Genomic DNA, 22,405 nt, shown 5'->3' on the forward strand with positions numbered 1-22,405 from the left:
AAGAGCTTTGGTGAATTTGTCAAACGATCTTGGAGAGTCGTTCCTCACAATCTTCATAGCAAGGAGCCTTGACCAAGTAGCTGAATAATTTTCTGAGGAAAAAGAGATCGCGCATGGTCGATCTTTATGTCGGAATTTCCTCATCTTCAACACTTTCACGTCGCTTTGGAGGTTGGCGAAAGCTGCTTTGCCCCCTTTCTGATTGGTGCACTTGTGGAGAAGACATATGCTTCTTGTGCAGTTTCTTCGGAGTGACATGAGTCCATCCTTCAACTTCACTCGGCTTGACTGGCATGATTTTGAAGCATGCCTCCAGCGATTGAGGTGAAGATTTTGAGTTGACAGAGCCGGAAGTGACGTCTTCTTCCGGGATTTCGTCTTCTTTGTCTTCTTGGGCCTCATCTTCAGTGCTGTCCTCTTGGGTTTGTTGGCGTGAAGATTAGCCGGTGTAGATGATGGTGCACCTTCTTACTTTCAATGGTCCATTTGTGCCAACCTCTAAGATTGCTTGGCGCTTCATCCTTGAAGGAATTGAGCTTCGAATGTCGCCTTTTCTGCTAGCCTGTCGAGCTTTTCTTCATTTGACGTTATCTCCCTATTTCTAGAAAACTTCTTGTTGTCTTCAAGTCTGTCCAAAGCTGACTGACGAGAAGGAGAGCTAGCCGTGTTGCTTTGCTTCTTAGGTTTTGACAACCTTTCAAAAACAGAGCTTTGGGATATTGGCCTGTTAAGCCTCTTGAAGACGGAGGTTCGGTTTTGACCACCAATACGATCTAATGCTGACGTTTTGGGTCTTAAACGATTCATCTTATCGAAGACTGACGTCCGAGGGGCGGATTTAGGCTCCTCTTGATCTGGTTCAATGCTCACACTGATGTGTTGAGTGCTAGCATTTTTCGCTTTGCTTGAAATCTTCACGGGTGCATTTGGTGTGAAGCCAAGTCCAGCTTTGTTGTTGTCCACTCCGTAACCATGCTTCTTCAACTTCTTTTAAGTCTCAGTAAAGTCACATTTTTTATTGTTGACGGTGTTTGAAACCTTCTTTCCAGGATTCGAAGAAGAAGCGAAGTTGTACCCAGCTTTCGACATGAGTTTGTAGGCGTTTGGATCAAAACCTTCTTCGGTCCTCTTGGTTAGGAGAAAGCTTGGTTCCACCCCCTTTGGTAGAACTTTTATGAAGCCTTGTGGTAGTCTTGCAACCTTAGCGTCGCTTAGCCGTGTCAGAGGCAAAACTGCATTCGTTTTGAGCAACTTTACGTTATCCATGTGCCACTGTGCATCGGCTTTGCTTGCTCCAGTTTCGAACGGAGATTGACCATTCTTTCTTCTCGACATTGGGATGTATCGGAAGACGGGTGTGTTTGGTCCATTTGAGGGCGTCTTACTCCCTTTGGTTGTTGTAAGTTTAGCAAGCTCATCATTGTTCTTGCTTGAAGACGGCATAGCTTCTCCTTCTTGCTTCTTAGGCATGGTTTGCCTTTCCTGCTTTTTAGGTGTTGCTTTGCCCATGGATTTGATCTATTTTGGAAGAGCTTCGGGTACCATGTCTTCATCCATGTAGAACTTGGCGTCTGCGAAATGTGATTCGGCTTCAGTGAATGGCTTGGTGTCGCCATAGATCACATTTACTCCTTCTCGATAAAATTTTAAGCATTGGTGAAGGGTGGACGGTACTACTCTATTCGTATGGATCCAAGGCCTTCCTAAGAGCAAACCATAGGAAGTTCTTGCATCAATCACGTGGAATATCGTGCTTAACTTGAGTTCACCAATGGTCATCTCCACTCGGAACATGCCCATCGCTTTTTGCCCTCCTTGGTTAAAACCTTGGATTAGTAGACGGCTTAGGGATAGTTCATCCACCTTGATGCCGATTGTGGTCATTGTTGACTTTGGCATGATGTTTATGGCTGATCCACCATCCACAAGCATGCGGTTGACTTTGTGCTCCCTTACGTATCCTGAGACAAAGAGAGGACGTTTATGAGGCTTTGATCCCAGCAGTAAGTCTTCATCCGTGAAGCTGATCGCGTCCTGGGCTGCACAGCATACGGCACATTCATGTGGCCAAAGCTTTGAGCCTGCGTTCTTGCTTTCTTGCACTTCGTGGTCGTCGGGACTTGCCAAGACCGCTGCCAGTGCTCTTCGCATCTTCTTTGGCAATCGTAGCGCTTCCTCGATGCTAAAGTGTAGTGGCAGACCTTCTTCGGGCATAAGGGTTTTTTCTCCCTCAGTGACGACAACTTTGCCTTTTAAGGGTTCTTCCATTTCTACTTCAACCATGTGACATGCAGCGATAGTGCATTGTTGGAAGAAGTCCTCCGGGAAGTACTCGTGCAAGGAGACGGGAATGCGTGGCTCTTGCTCCACAAGTTCCCCAGCATATGTTGGCTTAGCAGCTCTTATGTTTCTTTTAGGCTTCCTATTGCTGCAGCGGCAGTGATTTCTCCCTTGTTCCTCATTTGGCTTTATAGCTTGCAGTCTCGGCTTCCTCGTCTTCTTATAGGTCACCATTGTCCACCATTCTTCATCATCGGTAGGTGCAGCCTAGTTGTTTACCCCCAATGATGGTTGTGTAGAAGGCGCCGTGTAGCTTGTACATTGATAGGAATGGTCGGGTGTCGCTTGGAGAGGCACGGGATCGAATGATCCAAACGCCACTGTAGTAGTATGTGTTGCGGCTGTGTCTTCAAGGTCGAGCTCGATTATCCCTTGTTGCGCTAGCTTCATAATAAGTTCTTTAAGGACGAAGCACTTACCCACATGATGGCTCACGATACGATGGTACTTGCAGTACCTAGGATCGTTCGTTCGATTCATTTCTTCAAGGCGCTTGCGCTCTGGTAACTCAATCACCTTCTTTTCCAGCAAGTCGTCTAACATTGCATCCAGGTTTGAGTCAGGAAAAGGGTACGTCTTTTGCTCCAACTCTCTCAAGGTGTTTTTATACTTGTCTTGGGTGCGAGGAGGCTCACTTCTCTTTGTCTCATTTGCCTTGGTCTTGGAGGAAATCTTGATAGGCGCAGAAGAGGTCTTGATGGGTGCGGAGGAGGTTTTGATGGGGGTAGCGTTGATGGTAAAAGTTTCCTTGGCGGGCTTTTTTCCGGTCTTGTCTACACTCGGGGCGAACACCTTATCCTTCTTGAAGTGGGTGATCGGCTCATTCTTTCCGTGATTGGCGATACTCAGCTCCATGTCGTGGGAACGAGTTGCCAGCTGCTCAAACGTTCTTGGTTTTATGCCTTGGAGAATGTAATGTAACCCCCAGTGCATGCCTTGAACACTCATCTCAATGGCAGAGGTTTCAGAAAGCCGATCTTTGCAATCCAGACTTAATGAACGCCATTTATTGATGAACGCCATTTATTGATGTAGTCGACGACAGGTTCATCCTTCCACTATTTCGTACTGGTCAGCTCCAGCATGCTTACGGTGCGGCGCGTGCTGTAGAATCGGTTGAGGAATTCCCTTTCTAGCTGATCCCAACTGTTGATAGACTCGGGCTCGAGGTCGGTGTACCAGTCAAATGCGTTGCTTTTCAGCGAGTGCACGAACTGCTTGACGAGGTAGTCTCCCTCTGTTTCAGCATTGTTGCAGGTTTCAATGAAATGGGCAACATGTTGCTTCGGGTTCCCCTTTCCATCGAACTGCATGAACTTTGGTGGCTGATAACCCTTCGGCATCTTCAAAGCGTCAATCTTCTTGAAGTAGGGCTTTGAGTATAGTACGGAGTCATGTGAGCTTCCTTCGTACTGCGCCTTGATGGTGTTGGCGATCATCTCCTGCAGCTGCTGGATAGAGAGAGATCCCATGAGCGTCGCCGCTTGGTCTGGCTTCAGCTTCTCTTCGACTTTCTCCACTAGAGGTTCTTCTTCTTCACCGACTTCTTTCTTTAATGGACCACCCATTGGGTCGACTTTTATGTCGGGCTTTGCATCCAATTGGTTAACGAGTGCTGCGATTTGCAGGTCTTTGTCCTTCACAGTCCTTGTGAGTTTTGCGATCGCTTCATTCATCTGAGCCAGCTGCTCCTCAATTGAAGTCGCTCCAGTAACCATGACTTGCATAGCTATGCTGCCGCTTGAGTCGACATCGGAAAGTAAGGATTTAGTGTACTTCCTCTGGCTTTCCTCTCTTGGCGCCCTGAGCGAGGCCAGGATGATCACCGGTTCGTGGCTCGGGTGCTCTTGTGCCTTCGGCGGAGTTGATGCAGGGGCGGAAGAGGCGGCAGAAAGATCTTTTGCCTTACTTCGAGTTATGATGCCTGAAGTGATGCCCCATGCGGTGATGACGCTCCTGTCTCTTGCATTGGCAACGAAAACCACTTGAGCCTTCTTTGACGCCATTTGTGCTTGTTGCGGATTCAAAGATAGAGATGAGAGGTAGAGACTGTCCCACTGGGTGTGCTAAATTTGTAAACACAGGAATTCCTGCGATGAACGAGACAAGAACACGTGTACAAAATAATATTTGTATTAATGATTTAGGGGTTACAATCTCTTCTACAAATTTAGCCTCTGATTCTATCTTTGCAATGGGTAGATTTTTTGATGTAGTGTTGATCCAAAGGGCCGTCGGGGCTTGATCTTAGGATAAACAGTTGTGCGGATTTATGGATGTCGCTGATCCAAAGGGCCGTCGGGGCTTGATCTAGGGATGAACGGATGATGAATGATGAACACTTTCTTCAAGGGCCGTCGGGGCTTGATCTTGAATTGGTGGAAGTTCTTCAGGGGCCGTTGGGGCTTGATCTTGAAGGAGGATTTCACAAATAATGAAGAGGGCTTCCTTGATTCTTCGGGATTTGCTTGAGAGTAGAGAAAATGTATGTCAATTTCCCTCATTGCTTAATGGAGGAGCCTATTTATAGGCTTTGAGAATGAATCACCACCATCCATTTGTTTTGGTGGATGTTGTAGGTGAATTTGGATGGATTGTTGTAGGTGAATTTGGGTGTATGATGTATGGGAAGTGAGTGTATGATGTAGGTGAAATGAATGAAGGTTGTAATTTTAATGCAATGGTCAACATTTATTTCACCAAAATTTCAATGTTTACAAATGTAATTTTAATGCGATGGCTAACATTTATTTCACCGAAATTTCAATGTCTACATTAATATCTTAGAGGGCTAGAGAGCTAAAACGAGCTTTCTGACCAACCCTCGGTTGGAGATGGCCTAAGTTCATATTGGTTTGAACCAGTTCAACGACACTTCAACGTCTGACTAATGTTGTAAGAGGTTTGGGGTGACAGCCAAATATCACCATAGTCTGAGATAACTTAAACGCAGATGAAAGAAATTTTTCGTATTTAAACAAATACAGCCAAATAGACATAATACTACGTATCAGGCTAAATCTTTTACACTATGTTTGGATGAGTGAAATAAACTTGAAATTTGGGTAAAAATTTGGAATTTATAAGTTGACATGCACCAATTCTCTTGTTTGAATTCATAAACATAGAAATTTAGAATTTCCACGTGGAAAAAAAAAACCTTAGAATTTGGGACATCCAATTCCCAAGTTTAAATTTCATGTAAATAAATGTCATTTCTCAATTTTTATGATTGAGAGTTTAAAAATAACAAATTCCGTGTTCAATTTCATTGTTCTTTTAGGTTAACCAAACAAGAAAATTCACAAATTTTAGAAAATAAAATCCCATCATTTTAAAATTCCTTAAGAATCTAAAATTTCTTATTCCAAACCTAGTGTTATTGTATACAAGGCAACTAGGGCATTTGTGAAATCCCGTTCCTGGATTTCATTATTATAATCTACGTATTGGTATTATAGAGATTTTATATTATTTTTTGGGAAATTAATTATTTAAAATCCGTAGAACATTTGAGGTCACAATTTATATTGTTGAATAGATATCGAGATCATGAACGCATAGGCGAAAGCCGTTTGCGAGTCCGGATTATAACGGTATAGTTACAGACATTTGAAGTTGTTGTTAAAAAAAAATAAATGAAAAGAGAAGAAAAAGCCACATGAGTGGCTGAAAGAGAAAGGAAAAAAGAAAGCCATGGAAATGGCGGGGGGAGACAGAAAAAAAAAAAGGGAGTTTTAACGAAAAGCCTACGGTACTTTTCACTTTAACAAAAAGCCACATTTTTATACTAAAAAGTCAAACCTGTTACTATTCACTTTACCCTTTATTTTGTCCTTATCATTAAAACTCAAAGTTTTCAAGCCATTTTCATTAGTTTTCCTAAAAAAAAGGGGGGGGGGATGGAAAACGGGTCTTTTGACCCGTGAGACACAAACCGGCGGAATTCATGGTCTCCCGGCCAATTTCCAGCGAGATGAAGGTCCCCCACCACCTGAAGGTCATCTCTCATCATTCCTCCTACCTATTCCACCCCAAATTGGAGTGGAATTAGTCTTGAAATTTTGGGGAACCTGCACCATAGGTGACGCGGGAACCATTGATCGAAATCCATCAATTGTGAAACGTTTCCCTTCAAATACTTCTACCAAAGCAATCCCCTAGAACTCAGGAACAAAGCCCAAGTAGTGGTGGAGGCGTCAAAGCAAGTTTGGAGGTCGAATCAAACACACCCATTCTAAGGTTTCCGTACGGTTTTCGCAAAATTGGGGACTTTCTAGGCCAAATTGGACTTGGCCACAGGCATAAAGTTTACTCTATTCTTTGAGATCTTCAATTCTGTAATTTTTGAGAATTTTTTTAAATAGTTGAATTTTTCGGCCAGTCGGGGCGGCCGACCGCCACCCGAGGCGGCGCGTGGCCTGTGGGCCGATGATGTCTTTTTAAGCACTATTAGATGCCCTGGGTTCATGTTTGATATCCGTATGATGTAATTTGATTGTTTGGAGTTAGTTTCATTTTGATACGTGAATAGGTCAAAATAGAAATCGACGATCCGACCGTTGAATCATCACCAAACTTTAATATGTTATAGTACGTAATATTTGGGGATCATAGGAGCTTACAGATCGGGAATCCGATGTACGGATCTTTCTGACTTAGATTTCTAAGTTAGTAAAATTAATTGTTAACCGCCACCTAATTCTAGCAATGGGAGTTGATCCAACCGTCGGATCGTGATGAGATTTTAGTACGTTGTTCTTTGAGAATAATGTGGACCCTAGGAAGTTACGGATTTAGATTACGATGTGCAGATCTTCTGGATCAAATTTTGTAGCGTTGTGGATCCTACTGTTAACCGAGAATTGACTTTTGGTCAACATGTCTCGAAAAGTTCTAAATACTAAAATTAGTACTACGGGGATCTAAGTGAAGCCTAGTGGGACCACATTGGTTTGAGAGTGACTTGAATATATGTGATATAGCTATTACCTTGATTTTTTATATTAATATCATCTGTGAATAGGATATGGGTTATAAAAAAAAAATATATATATATATATATACACACACACCATAGACCTATGTTTATTGAATGTAAATTCTATTGAAGTGTTATTTTTATTTCTGGCCATCGATCTATTTTCATTAATTATGATTTGACTTGTGCTTTGGAAATATGGTTTGTATTGTATGATTGGATTGATGTGATGAAATGTGAGGGCTAGTAGTGGACCGTTAACCTATTGGCATGGGGTTTGTTACTTAGAAACTTGTTTCACATCTTGTTTCATTATTTCACTTTTTGTGTCATTCAACCCTTCTAAATTAAGTACTTGGTTCTTGTATTGTTTCTACAAGCCGTTGTTGTATCCCTTGGTCTTCCACTCGATTCCGTTGAGTGATGGTCCAGAATCCCTTCGATTCTGCAATTCCGTTAAATGATGGTCTGGAATCGTATCCTGGCTCGGATACTGTTGAGTGATGGTCCAGAATCGTATCCAACTTGTATTCCATTGGGTGGTTCTAGTCTTGCATGTCAGTGTGTTGTATGGGTTATTATTTGGTGTGATTATTAGATGTTGTTGGATGTAATTGTTATGATTATGATATACCGTTGACCAATATGGCTATAGATTATTATTGCGCCTCGTCGATTGTTCCTTGAGATGTTGCACGCTCTGAATTGTGCATTATGTTGAAATATGGCAATTTATGTGATGAATATTCGAGTGTAGTGAAAAGTTGAACTACAAATGGCTTGATCCCTATTGAGGGTACGTAGGCAGTCTAACGAAAAGATTAGATGCAGCCATAAAGTATACGCAAAATTATTATGCATCTGGATCTTGAATTATATTTTGTACATATCTAAAAGGCGGGGTACGTTGAGTTACGGGCATTTAGTGACGTCACGTGTCGATCTTGGACGTATGTCGGGATTGGGGCGTGACAGCATTCGTCGACATGATTCCCAGTAGCAAATAAGCAAACCAAAACCATATCAACAAATCAATAAGAACCGCACTATGCGTTGCAAGAACGGATCTATAACTACAAGAAGCAATTTGGTTGGATCTGGGGTACCCAATAGTCAACACACATACAATATAAGTTAGGAATGAAGACTGTCGTGTCAGTTGGCTATACCAAAAGATTTTTTGGCATCTGGAGGATTATTCTTCCATAGAAATTTCCAAAGATGAGAAAGTTGAACTAGTCAAATATCAACAAGTTTGAAAAATCAACTATTTATATATATGAGGATCCTGATTGATGTGTTACGTTGATTTGAAGAACGGTCTTGAAGTTATGGAGTGGACATTCATTTAAAATTAGCAAAAAAATGTAATAATTAGAAAAAGGGTTGTCTAAATGCTGGGGTACTCATTGATGCATGACCTAAAATAGAGGAAAAATCATACAGTTTAATTTTCAAGTAGGAACAAAAGTGGCAGGTTCCAAGTTGGAATAATACAATTTCCACACAATTAGGACAAAGAAAGAAGTCTTACTTTGTAAACGATAGAGACTCTTGCATACGACTTACGACATCCCACACTTTTTCTACGAGAGTGGGCCTTGGTGATATAAAATTACAAGGGGGATTCGTGTGTGTGGCCGATCTAGAGAGTGTTGAGAGTTGTCTCACATAGGTGTGGGACAAGGTTTGCTATGTGCTTATATGGTATTGGGCTACTCCCTATATTGCCAATTGGTTTTTATGGTGGAACCTCAATTTCATCATGGTATCAGAGCAAGGTTGTCCACGTGTGAAGTCCAATGACCACACGTGCTCCAGGTCACCCAGTTGTTGTCCACATGTAGGCTTGAAAATCCGCCACACGTACAGGGGCGTGTTAGAGTGTTCTCACATCGGTGAGGGACAATGTTTGCTATGTGCTTATATGGTCTTGGGCTACTCCCTATATAGCCAATTGATTTTATGGTGGAACCTCAATTTCATCAGAGATGTCATACACCAGATTAAGATTTCCTCCGTTACGTAACTCCATGAGTCCCATAAATTCATATTGGTTTAAACCAGTTCAACGACACTTCAACGTCTGACTAATGTTGTAAGAGGTTTGGGGCGTCTGAGATAACTTAAATGCAGATGAAGGAAATTTTTCGTATTTAAACAAATACAGCCATTTCACACAAAGTCACTCCTACCATCTGCAGAAAAACCCGGAACAAAGGAAATAGACATAATACTACAGGCTAAATCTTTTACACTATGTTTGGATGAGTGAAATAAACTTAGAATTTAGGTATAAGTTGACATGCATCAATTCTCTTATTTGGATTCATAAAAATAAAAATTTAGAATTTCCACGTGGGAAAAATAAAAACTTCTTAAATGAACTGATGAAGGTACTCAACAGGAAAAAATTGTAGCAATAATCCCCGAACTAAAAACTCGTGATATTGGTTTCTAAACTTACTATAATGTGAACAACGATAATTTTGGCTAACTCCGTTAGAACTTCATCCATTTTTTATCCCTCTAAACCCTTTATTTTCAATAGTAGATAATAAAATAAATAGCAAAATGAATCATTGCTTCACATTACCTCATGGATTGTTAGTTCAGAAACTAAAGCTCTGATTAAGCTAAAGTTCAAGGATCATTGCTTCAATTACCTCACCGTACAAAATCATCCTAAAAATTGAAAACTTTATGCAGAACCACAATAAAAAATTGATTTGGAGTTCAATACCAAGACAAACAATTCATCTATAAAGTTTTAAGGGAAGTGATTTTTACACAATTTTTCTTCCGTTACACAACTATGTTTATTTCTAGCAGTAGGACATAAATAAACCGGCTGCACAGAAGGATACGAGGGTGTGAAAATCATTTCCCAAGTTTAAATCGTTTCACAGAAACCCACTCCTACTGTGAACACAAAACCCCAAACACAGGACATGTATATCTAATACAACCATAGCACCATTAATACATAAAATTCATAAGGATCACCTATGTTTAGTCAAAACTATCCAAAACTTAGCAGGCTTAAAACGTTTTATTACATACGAAACAATTAGGCAATTCGTCAATATTCATTCCAGCAGAAAATAAGCAAATCAATCAAAAGCAAACAAACAAATCACTAAGAAACAGTATGCGATGCAAGCTGAATTTTGAATGAGATCCTATTTCCGTTACCCGCAGCATAACATATATAAGTTTCATCATAAATGTGGAACTTTAGGAACCAAAGTATGCCACGAACACGATACGAGCAGAAAATGACACTCTCAACAGACTAACGGAACTGAGTAAAAACAATCACATAAAAGACAGGAAGATCATAAAAAGATCCAAGTTATCCCATTAATGTTTAAGAAAAGATGCCACGAAGAACACCGATACTCAACGCAGAGCGATTCTCACAAAAGTTATATACACTGTTATTATTCATGATTACTTCCAAAGGAAAAGTTTTTCAGGTACTGCCAAAGTGCTCATCACCATTTCAGCTTTTAATGTGTCCCATCAGCCTTCTGCAAAAGAGAAACGACTGATATATGTGGAATTGAAATACTGAATGAAATCCAGTCATACTATAGGAAGAATGTCTTAGAAGTAGTAACCGATTAAAATTAGAATAAACCAGTCAAAACTCATCACTAGCACAAGTATCTGGTTGAAGTAATATATATGAATTATAAGATATTCTTCAGTTGAAATGGGGAAGTAGAAACTTCAATTACATTACACAGACTTTAACATTAGTTGATACATAATCAATCCAACAGATACGCTATCATCTTCACAAATTGTAAGGGAGTCAAGGACAAGAAAACATAACAGACTCGTTCCAAGACTTCATCACTGCAGATTCAATACAAGAATTGAAACAAAAGCTTCCCCGAAAACAAGAACTGGAGAACAAGACATCATCAAGGCAGATTTTAAAATGCTCCATATTCATGAAAAATTTAAAGATGCATGAGTAAAAAAAGTATTATACGAGCTCATGCATAAAAGTTTATCTCATATCCAGACATCTATCAGAGAAACCTCATTATAGCAAGGCTCATACATAAAAGTAACCGTAAATGATATTACATGCATACATCTCTATTTAAAAAAAAACAAATGCATCCTACTCTAGCGTTTGCGGTTAAAATTTCGTGATCGATGCAACAACAAAATATTCTACCACATCAAGTGAAAAGGACATGCGGTGTAATTTGTTAGTATTCAAGCAGAATCGCTAGGCCATCAAACAGGCCACATAGGTTTATGCAAAGGGCTGTCTCCCAAGGATACTCTACACTTTGTAAGAAAACAAATGATCTAGTTTTCAAAAAAATGCAGACTTTTCACTATAAACCGATGTTCCGTTTTTACCCTTGAGGTCATCTGTAAGACTAACATAGAACCCAAGAGCCAGCAATTCTCTCTCATTCATCTAGAATAAGCAACCAATTTGAAGTTATCGAAAGCGCTTGTTGAAGGAGCTGCAATCTATCTTTCTTTTTATCATTCTTTTTTTGGTGATTGAACCCATTCATAAATAAGCAACTAGATGCAGAGAAAAATGTAGCTTCCCCTAATGTACGCCATGTACCTCAACAATGACATTTTAAGATCAGATTGCAGGAAACCTCGATGATAAGTATAGACGTTCTCACTAGTAAGCCTAAGTCTCAAAGTTGGTTAAGAAAAACAGATTGACAAAACTGTGATGTGAAGGCTAATTAAGCAGGTGAAATGTAGGACATGGTCAACCGTGCCAATGGGCCAAGGAGACCAAAAATAAAGCTAACCCGAGTGATCAAACATCGCGAAGAGACGCCTCACTTTCTGCAATTGAACAATTTCCAAATGTCATTTTTATGTGCGTGTGTGTGTTCTTGCTTACTAAAATACACAATTCACTACGACATACAGCAACAACAGTTTTCAACTATCTTGTAATTACGCAGACACAGCAAGAAATCACAGATCTCTGTAAATTTGTGACAGTCTCATTCGAAACAGTGCAAAATCCACACACAGACACAGAAACACACATATCCTCAATAAAGAATTAATCCGTACCTTATCAGCATTTTCTTTCGCTTTCTCGGCCTTTTCCTTCTCAGCCTTCTGCTTCGCCAATCTCTCCCTCTCCTTTCTCTTCACAAATTATAAAAAAAAAAAAAAAAACAGAACAAGTTGATTCGATCACAGAAATTCAATAAATTCAAAATATCATTTTTGATCGGACAAAACATAATAATAACATGAACACTGATTCAAATCTGATTGAAAAATTAGTATTATAAAACAAAGTTAAAAAAAAAAAATTAAAAGAGAGGAAAGAGAGCTTGGGGTTGCGTACCTGGATGTAGACATTCTCGGCGGCGCGCTCCTCCTCGCTGAGGATTTTGCCTGTGCCTGCGCTCAAGTAGCGAGTGGCTCCCCGAGACGACTCCATGGAGCGAGTGATCAACGCTCGAGTTAGCACCGCCAGGCTTTGACCGGATCTCATTGCCGCCACCGCTTTTTGCTTTCTAGTTTGTTCGTTTGTTTGTTTCTACTGCTAATAGTAAATTAGTAACAGAGCAACTTACACTTATATAGGGTGCAGCTCTATGGTTTAAAAAAAAAAAATACAAATATGTGAAGCTTGATCTTATCGGTTAAGTGATCTTATCCGTTTAAGTGAGATGGATCCATTATCAATGTTGAACAAATTATTAAAAGAAAAGGAGCAGCAGCCAATATCTGCAATTGTCATGAATTGAACAATCTTTTCTGTAAAATCGAATCCAAAATTTCTTATTTATAAGTAAAAATAAATGAATAAATATTGGTTGCTTAATAAAATGCTGGAGCTGCTACTCTCAATCATGGTCTAAAATATTCATAATATCCCGATATTTTCATCAAAGTTTTCGTGTTTTTGGACTACCGATATTTATGATATCATCGATATTTTAGACCTTACTAAGTCACTCATGTATCTTACCATGCAATGTATAAAGTGTAAAATATTGTACTAATTCATTATATATAAATAAACATCCTGCAAAGTTTCAATAAAAAATTTCAAGTTTTCTTACAATTTCCGTGGTTTTTATTCAATTTTTATCGATATCGATAATATCCCGATATTTCCATCAAAATTTCTGTGTTTTTGGACTGACGATATTTTCGATATCATCGATATTTTATAGCTTGCTCTCACCTAATAACAATTTGATAAATTGAAAAATTAAAGCTTGGAAAAGCAACTTAAATATTTGTCAAGTTGTTATGGGATGAGAACAGGAACTCCTGTATTTTTTTTTTTAAACAGCCAAGCTTTGTGGAAAGAAAAATGCCATCAAACTATAGTATGGAAGGAGATAAACAATTGACCTCAAATACAATCAAACCCTCCATAAATTAAATAGTGTTTAGAATAAAAATCTATTAATTTAGTGCATATTAAATAGGAAGTTTTAACGAAACATTTCTGGTACTGTTCGTTTTTAACCAAAAATCATATTTTTACTTTTTCTAGTACTATTCATTTATACCTTTATTTGTCTTTTTTTATTAAAACAAAAATTTTTGAAGACGTTAGTTTTCATTATTAAATAATCAATTTATTAATGGCTTTTTCTTTATGTCAATAATTGATAGCTTATTAATTTATTATTCTATCTATAATATATAAAGCTAATGAACAGTGCATGAATAGTGCATGTCACGCATGAGGACAAAATTTTGGGGTCACTCACCCTATTCAACAAAAATATTAGGATAAAATTGCCTCTCAACCAAAAAAATCCAAAAGCAACCCAATAAAAAGAGAATGGAAAATATGAATAGTGATTTTGTGTCACCATGCTTCAACAAAAATTTTTTAACAAAAATGCCCCCAAAACAAAAAACTTCAAAAGCATTCCAAAATAATACATCAAATAAGGTATGAGCATTTTCGTCATTTTAATAGTATTTCTTTAATAATTTACTTTTTGGTGTTTTTTTTAATTAGTACCTCACAATAAGGTAGCAATAATGTAATTCAATTTCTTTATTTTTAAACACCTTCAAAACATCTTAAGAAGCGTGTAATGCTGATTTCAAAAAAGGTTTTTCGCACGCAAATAACAATGTGATTAAATAAGTTATCAAATAATTGTTTTTTTTTTAACAAACGATATTATCTACACTAAAGGGGAGGAGGGTGGGCTTAGTCTCACAATTGGCTAATAAAATAGGTTTTTCGCACGCATATAACAATGTGATTAAATAAGTTATCAAATAATTTTTTTTAACAAACAATATTATCTACACTAAGGGGATGAGGGTGAGCTTAGTCTCACAATAGGCTAGCAATAATATGATTCAATCAGTTATTTATTAAATATTATTTTCTCTATTTTTAAACACATTTAAAACATCTTAAGAGGCGTGTAATGCCGGTTATAAAAAAAAAGTTTTTTTGCACACGGATAATAATGTAATTAAATTAATTGTCAAATGATTTTTTTTAACAAACGATATTATCTACACTAAGGGTAATGGAGTGTGCCTAGCCTCACAATAATATGATTCAATCAATTGTTTATTAAATATTATTTTTTCTATTCTTAATGTAAATTCTATAGAGACATATTTTATTATGTGAATTCAGCTGTTTTAATTGGTTTATGAGGGATTTCTTCTAGCATGATCTAAAATTATTCATTTACTTCAAATATTTGACTTTTCTTTGGTCAATTTACGCATATAAATACATTTAAAACATATAAGTTGCTAGTAGAATGTCGTGATTCAAAAAATGTCTTCTGCACGCGCGTGAGCGCGTGTATGAAGGCTAGTGTATTCTTTATTGTCTTTAGATATTGTACATTGTATTCAATTTTTTGTTTTGTGAACCAATAATTTTATATATTTGTTTAAATGTGAAAAATTTATGAACTTGTTTATTTTGGGATGTGCTATTCACACTTTTTTTTTTTTAACTTTTCACACATCTTTTGTTAATTTCTATCATTTGATTTTTTTTAATTCAATCGATCTGACGACCGCAAATTAAGAGGATGTTTATGAAGTAAAAAGAAGTATATGGATAACACCCCACTTATTTTTTGCTAAAACTAAATTGTACATTGTTCAATGTGGTATATTATTCTATTTTGGCTAAATAGCAAAAATGGTCCCTGAAATTTGCATAACTCATCACTTTGGTCCCTGAGATTCCAAATCAATAAAAGTGGTCCCTGAGATTGTCCATCATCCATCATTTTTGTCATTTTTTTAAAAACTCCGTTAAGTGTCCCCGAGCTCTTGGCCGGAAGTTTAGGCAATTTTCAAAACCTTGTAACTCAATCGTTTGTTAACAAAATTCGACCCGTAATATATCAAAATGAAGATAGGAAAGTGTTGAATAAGATTATACCTATTTGGAATCTCAATGGTTGTCGGAGATGGCTGGAAAATAGTCTCAAAGTTAACTGCTCCGAGGGAAAACTTGAAAACTCGCCGGAAACTGGGTAAACTTTAAACGTTCATAACTTCTTCAATACTCAATGAAATCAAGTGATTCAAAAACGAAAATCATACTTCTCGACGAGACAAAGAGAATGGTACCTTTTTTTTTTATGGTTAACTCGCCGTGGTTTGGCCGGAAAACGGCTCAAAAGTGGCTAACTCGAGACCAAGATAGCAACTTTCGAACCGTTTTTCAGCCAAACTACGGCAAGTTAGCCATCGAAAAAGGTATCATTCTTTTCGTCTTGTCGAAAAGTATGATTTTCGTTAAGTGTTAAAGAAGTTATGAATGTTTAAAGTTTACCCAGTTTCCAACGAGTTTTCCAGTTTTCGCTCGGACCAGTCAACTTTGAGGCTATTTTCTGGCCATCTCTGGCAACCATTGGGCTTGCAAATATGTATAATCTTATTCTACACTTTCTTATCTTCATTTTGATATATTATGGGTCGAATTTGGTTAACAAATGATTGAGTTACGAAGCTTTGAAAATTGCCCAAACTTTCGACCAAGAGCTCCGGGACACTTAATGGAGTTTAATGGAATGACCAAAATGATGGATGGTGGACAATCTCAGAGACCATTTTTATTGATTTGGAATCTCAGGGACCAAAGTGATGAGTTATACAAATCTCATGAATCATTTTAGCTATTTAGCCTTCTATTTTATAAACATTTAACCAAGCCTAAGCTCTATTTAAATAAACAAAGACTATAGTAACATGAAATTATTAATTTATATACTACGCGATACTTATATGACTATCCAAAATTATTATTTAACCAAGATTATTAATTTGTCGAAGTTCTACTGTAGTTGGTTTATGGATGTTAGGTTATCAAACTTGGAGTAGAATTATCTCCTCTCTTTTTTCCCTCCCTTTCCTCTCTTCCTATTTGAACGGTCACGGTTAAACCACGTCAACATCTTATATTATTTTTTTATAGAAAGAAAAAGACAAAATAGAGAATGTGAGAAGAATGGATGGAAAGAAGAGAAGAAAGAATTTTAGTCCATCAAACTTAACATTAACGTGAATGGAAACTAAATGTAGGTGGCATGTATTGTCAAAATGTTTTATGTAGTTAATGTAATTCTTTTAGTTTGGACGATATATGCATAAAGGGTGTCAATTTTAATATTTTAAAATTACTAGGCGGTTGGTGGTTTTTTTAATATTAATTAAGTACATGTGTAAATATTAGAGCATTTTACATTGGTTTTATAACATTTTATGGTTGTGGGTCTGCTGTCCCGGATTCCATGTCTTCTTGGTGTCTCTTTGTTTAGTTTGATGACATGTGTTTTACAATTTAACCCCACAAAACGCTGTTACTTTTTATAAAATAAATTATAAAAAAATCAAAGAAATAAGAAAACTGCCGAGACCCACCCAAAACTCCCGAAACCCAGAATTTTTGCAGTTAAATTTTTCACTGGTGAGATGCATCACTCTCTACTGAGAATTGTTCTGTTGGACGGTGATTTAGAAGACACCGTACCGTTTCTCTCCCAGGTGCATCTCTCACTTTTGAAAATTGCGTAACATTGCTATCATGATTTGATCAGATCTGGAAAAAAAGCAAACTAAAAAATAAGAGCACCGGCCGTTTAGCTCCCAATTGCAGAAACACGTGGGCTCCGGCCACCGATCTCGCCGGTCTCTTTATTCACCAACACATCGTCGTCATCTTCTTCTTCAGCTTGATTTTCGAATTTTTCTACTTTGCTCTTTGCTGGGTTTGCGATGGCAAGGTGGATGAGCACAGAAGCCGAATGGCTCTCTCCATGCCTGGGTTTTTAGTTTTTGTTTATTTATTAATTAGTTTTATTCATACTTAACAGTGTTAGATGTTGGCGTCAAGTAAGAGACACGTGTCAAAAAATTAAAAAAAACAAAAACACAAATGAGACAGAGAGTCCGGGATAGCAGACCTGGAGCCACATTTTATAAATCAATACCATTGTTCGGCCTTGTCTTCACATTTTGAAAAAGTTATGCCGTGGTTTTGTTTTTCCTGTGTACCATACAGCTCGAGGTTTTTGTTGTATGATTACGCAAGTATATTCGAAGGGAAAAGGATCCGGCGACCTAGGATCCAGCAATCATGTCCGTTTCTCGTATATTGTATGGTAAGAAATCATTTAAAATTCAAATATAAATAGTACCTAACGAAAATTGAGTGCACGATGTACGATAAATGAACAAGATTGTAGGATCCCTAAGAAAAATGACCCTGCAATGATCCTTCCTAAGAAAAATGACCCTGCGATGATCCTTTTCCTATTCGAAGTATGTTAGACTGCCTCACTTGAAAGTTTGAAACCAATGACAGGCTATATGCATCAATTAGGCAAAAATATTTACTCGAAGTATTTACAAGATTGTTCATAACTAGCTTAGTTACGATTCTTGAATAAATAATAAATAAAGTAATTAAATTTATATATATAAAATTTTGAAATTACTGTCAAAGAGATGTTTTCAAGTGGCACTCTAGGAAAAAAAAAAACCAACGAACGATTTAACCTTGTTGATTTTAGTGAATAAACCTCATTTTTGTTGAGAGTGACCTTGCAAGTCGGTTGAGTTGGAATGATAAATTTTTAATGAACTTCTAGAAAGAGAATAAAAAATATAAACAATAAAAACTAATTTTTTTCTTCCGATAAAAAAAAGGCAATAATTCACCTTGATATCATGAGTTAGATTACGAATTAGCGACCGGTTTCGTGACAAGGCAAATAATAGAGCCACTTACCTAAGAGCATTTTTTTTTCTTTTTTTCTTTAAAAGGGGAATAACTGGTGAAAGGGGAATAACTGATAGCAAGTCATGATTATACATTCCGGCTGAGAAGACTTACAAAGGTATTTTAGTCTCTCTCTAGCCACAAGTCTGACTTTCACATCAACATCGGATTAAACGACTAGGCAAATGCCTAAGAAAATTAAATTTGATGAGTCGCATAAGCAAACTTGGCTCTAAGGGACTAGGCAACTGCCTTATGGAAAGTTTAGGTAAATCGGACTCCACCATCTTTTTTATTAAATAAAGAACACGAAACATGCATATTTTCTAGGCATTTTCTCAAGAGTGGTGCTATCCACTTATTTTTGTTAATATTTATATTATCTCTCCCACATCTCTATAAATTTTTGTTATTTGATCATCTTTAATTCATTTAATCTGAGATTGAGAAAAATTTATGGAAGGCAAAAATGGGTGTGTGGATAGCACCCCCCTTCCCTAATCAGTTGCCTTATCCTAGTCACACTAGTACTTCATAAGGCAAATATTGAAGACAAACTGCTACTTAACCCATCAAAGTGCACATTTGCCTCAATATTTTCGGTGGACCTGATGAGCAAATTTGTCGTATCATCTAGTTATATCTTGTTATGTCTACAACATTAATCAAAATTTTGGCTAATACATATATATCAACTGGAAATACATCTCTTCTCATTACTTTCAACACATTAAAGACAAGAAGAAGGCAAGAAGAAGGCAAACTATAACAAGTTAACTAAATATTTGGTAAACAAGATAAAATAGGACAACGCAATCATATTGGCAGAGTTTTATACATGATACTTGCAATCATCAAATCTTATCATTTGAAGCAAATGGAAAGAGCCTGTGCTAGGTGTGCATCACCTTCCCGACAACAACGTCCATGTTAGCTTCGTGTTAGAGCACGTCATATTCGGATTATTCTGAGGATCTCCTATAGGTGTCTCTTGTGGAAACAAAAAAGGCTTTGGAGGCATTTGCAGGCATTCAGCATCTCCTTCAGCTTCAAGCATCTCTATGACTTTGTTCATTGAAGGACGATCACCTGGTTTCATTTGTATACACCATAAGGCCGTTATAACCATCTTTTTTACCATCTTCTTTTCCTCTTCAGTGGCATCGCTCATCTCCAAATCTTTTCCTTCATTATATCGATCGTACACCGATGTTGGCAAGTAAAGTTGGCTCGAATGCTCTGCCAATGCGTCCAAATTCTTCCTTCTGCTTGCCATTTCCATTAGCAACATTCCAAAACTATAGACATCAGCCTTGTACGAGACACCTCCAATATTTTTGTAGAATAACTCAGGAGCCATATATCCCATTGTTCCTGTTCGTCGCAGGAATCTCCTGGCAGACGAGCACACAGCTCCCCTGGGAGAATGGCGTCGGTTGAGGGTATCTGTCGTACTTCTGCTTTCTTCTTGGGCTCGCTCGGGCAAACCTTTGTCGGGCAGATCTTGGTCGGGCAAGACACACTTCGGGCAAGGCTCGTCGGGCAGTTCTGAAAGAGAAAGACAGAGTTAATTTGAAAGGGTGCCTTCGTGGGGCCTTAGATGTAGGCCTTAAGGCTCACAATCAAGATTAACTTTGTAATGCTCAGGCGTGCCACTGCCATCTTCAGTATGGCAGATGTTGAATGGGTGTTTAAGCTTTGATTGAATATGTATACGCCCGAGAAACCAAGTTAGATATAACAGGTGCCTTTGTGAGGCCTTAGGTATAGGCCTTGAGGCTTCCTGTCAAACTAAACCAGCGCTTGGATGTATCATATTTGGCCTTTTATGGTTGCCAGAGTTTTATCACTATTATACCTTTGATTATCTGAATCCAAGAGGTAGGACGAACCCAAATGAGTGCCTTTGTAGGGCCTTAGGTATAGGCCTTGAGGCTTCCCATCAGAGTTAATCCCTATACTCGGACCAACTAGACCGCAACATGAAATGAAGCTAAATAGATGCCTTCGTGGGGCCTTAGGTGTAAGCCTTGAGGCTTTCTATCAGAATTCACTCCCTGCTTAAGCCTTTTCTATGAATCAAAATATAATAGCAACAAAACGGAGAAATAGATCGATTACTTGCGCCCCAAGTAACTTCGGACTTCTCGCTTATCAAGGATTGTCGTGGATGGGTTGAGTCCACATAGAGTTCTTTTTTATGCCTTGAGGCCAAGGACTTTTAAACTGATCTTTAAATTACATGCCCGCCGGGCTTGAGACTTAGATCTGATTTGAACTCTGACGCGATTCAGATCGGATCCAAGTGCTGAAGACTCATTTTCACTATGACTTTGCTAGAAATAACTTGTATATAACTGGGAATATATAACATGTTATTGTGCTTTTTAAGAAAAAGAAAAGATAAAGACAGAGCAAAGATAGTCGGGTAAGCTTGAACCTTATCGGCCAAGGCTGAACTTCTTACAAAATCTATCTATGTAGCTCTGTCAGAGGTCTGAAAGCTTTTAGAGGGGTTGACGGGGAAGAAGATGATACAAAATGAATCGATACCACCATGAACGAGGTAGCAGAGCTATTACAGGGGTTTGGGAAGGTTTATCCCGAATGGGATGAAGGCTTGTGCTGACTACAGCTTCGTTGAAGGCAAATCTGGCTTGAGCAGAGTTTTGGCTTTTGTTTGTTTGTTTGAGTGTCCTTAATTCTGTCTTCTCTTCCTCCTTTTATAGACGGCTTCAGCTTGGGTTCCTGTAGCAATGGCGGTTGCCCGAATGCGGTTTGGTGATGACTCACTATCTTTTTTACATGAATGCCATCAATAAAGTACTTTATTGGGCTGTGCAGTGACTGAATAACCTACCCCCTGTGGTCTTTGAGCAGGTAAGCAGGTGGCCTTTGTAATTTGTGCCCAGCCGAAAGCCTCTTTCCTGCCTCCTAAGTTTTCCCCTGGGCCTTGGGTTTGGGCCGACTTCCTCTCTGGCCCAAAGTTCAGATTTTATTCCAAACAGTTCCTCTTGCAGCCGTATGCTATTATCTGTTGGATATAATTTTGCGAGGCCAAAATCAGAAATCTTTGGGTTGAAATTCTCATCAAGAAGAATATTGTGAGGCTTAATATCGAAATGCAGAATTTGCATGTCACAACCTCGATGGAGATATTCAATCCCTCGAGCTACTCCAAGAGAAATCTGATACATTTTCTCGTAGCTTAAATACGTAGTTCCTTCTTTCAAATAAACCTATTTATCAAGAGACCGTTAGGCATGAAGTCATAGACTAGACAACGGTTTGTTCCCTGGACACAATAACCAACAAGTTGCACCACGTTAACATGGTGAATCCTCCCAATGGTAGCTACCTCGTTGACAAAATCTTGTCCATTAGCTTTAGACTTGCCCAACATCTTAATAGCTCCAAAACGACCACTGCGCAAATTTCCTTTAAATACACAGCCATAGCCGCCTTCACCCTGTTTATTCTTGAATCTATTAGTCATCTTCTTAATGTCCGAGTAAGAATATCTTATTGGGATAATACAGGTATCGCCTTGTAGAAAGTCTTCTATAGCGCTATACATTGACAAATTCCTTCTCCTTTTCCAGATCCAAATCCAAACAACACATGAGGCCCCAAACATCAACTTTCCCACTGCTAATGCTCCTGCTTGGGAATTTTAAAACAAAATCATAAGAAAACATAAATCATATTACATACCAAACTCACGATGTTTTGCATCGATGAAGAAGACAAATAGCTTACCAATGCTGATGATCGCTAGTGCCCGATATCCTGCAAGAAATATAATCAAAGCTAAGAAAATCAAA

The 22,405-nt window shown here is 38.2% G+C and overlaps 2 protein-coding genes across 3 annotated transcripts; both read right to left on the minus strand.

Annotated features, from left to right (window-relative positions):
* Window positions 1–10,659: 10,659 nt before the first annotated feature.
* On the minus strand, window positions 10,660–13,164 carry LOC103446984 (uncharacterized protein At2g27730, mitochondrial-like). 2 transcript variants are annotated; one of them, XM_029105395.2, is made up of 4 exons: window positions 12,684–13,125; window positions 12,401–12,478; window positions 12,127–12,163; window positions 10,660–10,854 (listed from the first exon to the last, which is right to left on the minus strand). In XM_029105395.2, the coding sequence occupies exons 1-4, from the start codon at window positions 12,831–12,833 to the stop codon at window positions 10,847–10,849; spliced, it is 273 nt and encodes a 90-aa protein (XP_028961228.2). In that variant the 5' UTR covers window positions 12,834–13,125; the 3' UTR covers window positions 10,660–10,846. The 2 variants fall into 2 exon arrangements, with proteins under 2 accessions (XP_028961228.2, XP_028961229.2); XM_029105396.2 differs by lacking the exon at window positions 12,127–12,163 and having other exon boundaries at window positions 12,684–13,164.
* Window positions 13,165–19,485: 6,321 nt separating this feature from the next.
* LOC139197653 (rust resistance kinase Lr10-like) lies at window positions 19,486–19,950 on the minus strand. Its single transcript, XM_070825592.1, has one exon. The coding sequence runs from the start codon at window positions 19,948–19,950 to the stop codon at window positions 19,486–19,488; it is 465 nt and encodes a 154-aa protein (XP_070681693.1).
* Window positions 19,951–22,405: the final 2,455 nt, after the last annotated feature.

The sequence above is a fragment of the Malus domestica genome, chromosome 07, assembly GCF_042453785.1.
Source record: "Malus domestica chromosome 07, GDT2T_hap1".
Taxonomy (NCBI): Eukaryota; Viridiplantae; Streptophyta; class Magnoliopsida; order Rosales; family Rosaceae; genus Malus; species Malus domestica.

Bases quoted from the DNA above. Each gene is read 5' to 3' on its own strand.
- LOC103446984 (XM_029105395.2), bottom strand. From the start codon at position 12,833: ATGAGATCCGGTCAAAGCCTGGCGGTGCTAACTCGAGCGTTGATCACT. The intron at 12,479-12,683 runs GTACGCAACCCC...TAATTTGTGAAG, and splicing joins CCGAGAATGTCTACATCCAG to AGAAAGGAGAGGGAGAGATT. The intron at 12,164-12,400 runs GTACGGATTAAT...GTTCAATTGCAG, and splicing joins CGAAAGAAAATGCTGATAAG to AAAGTGAGGCGTCTCTTCGC.
- LOC139197653 (XM_070825592.1), bottom strand. From the start codon at position 19,950: ATGGGATATATGGCTCCTGAGTTATTCTACAAAAATATTGGAGGTGTC.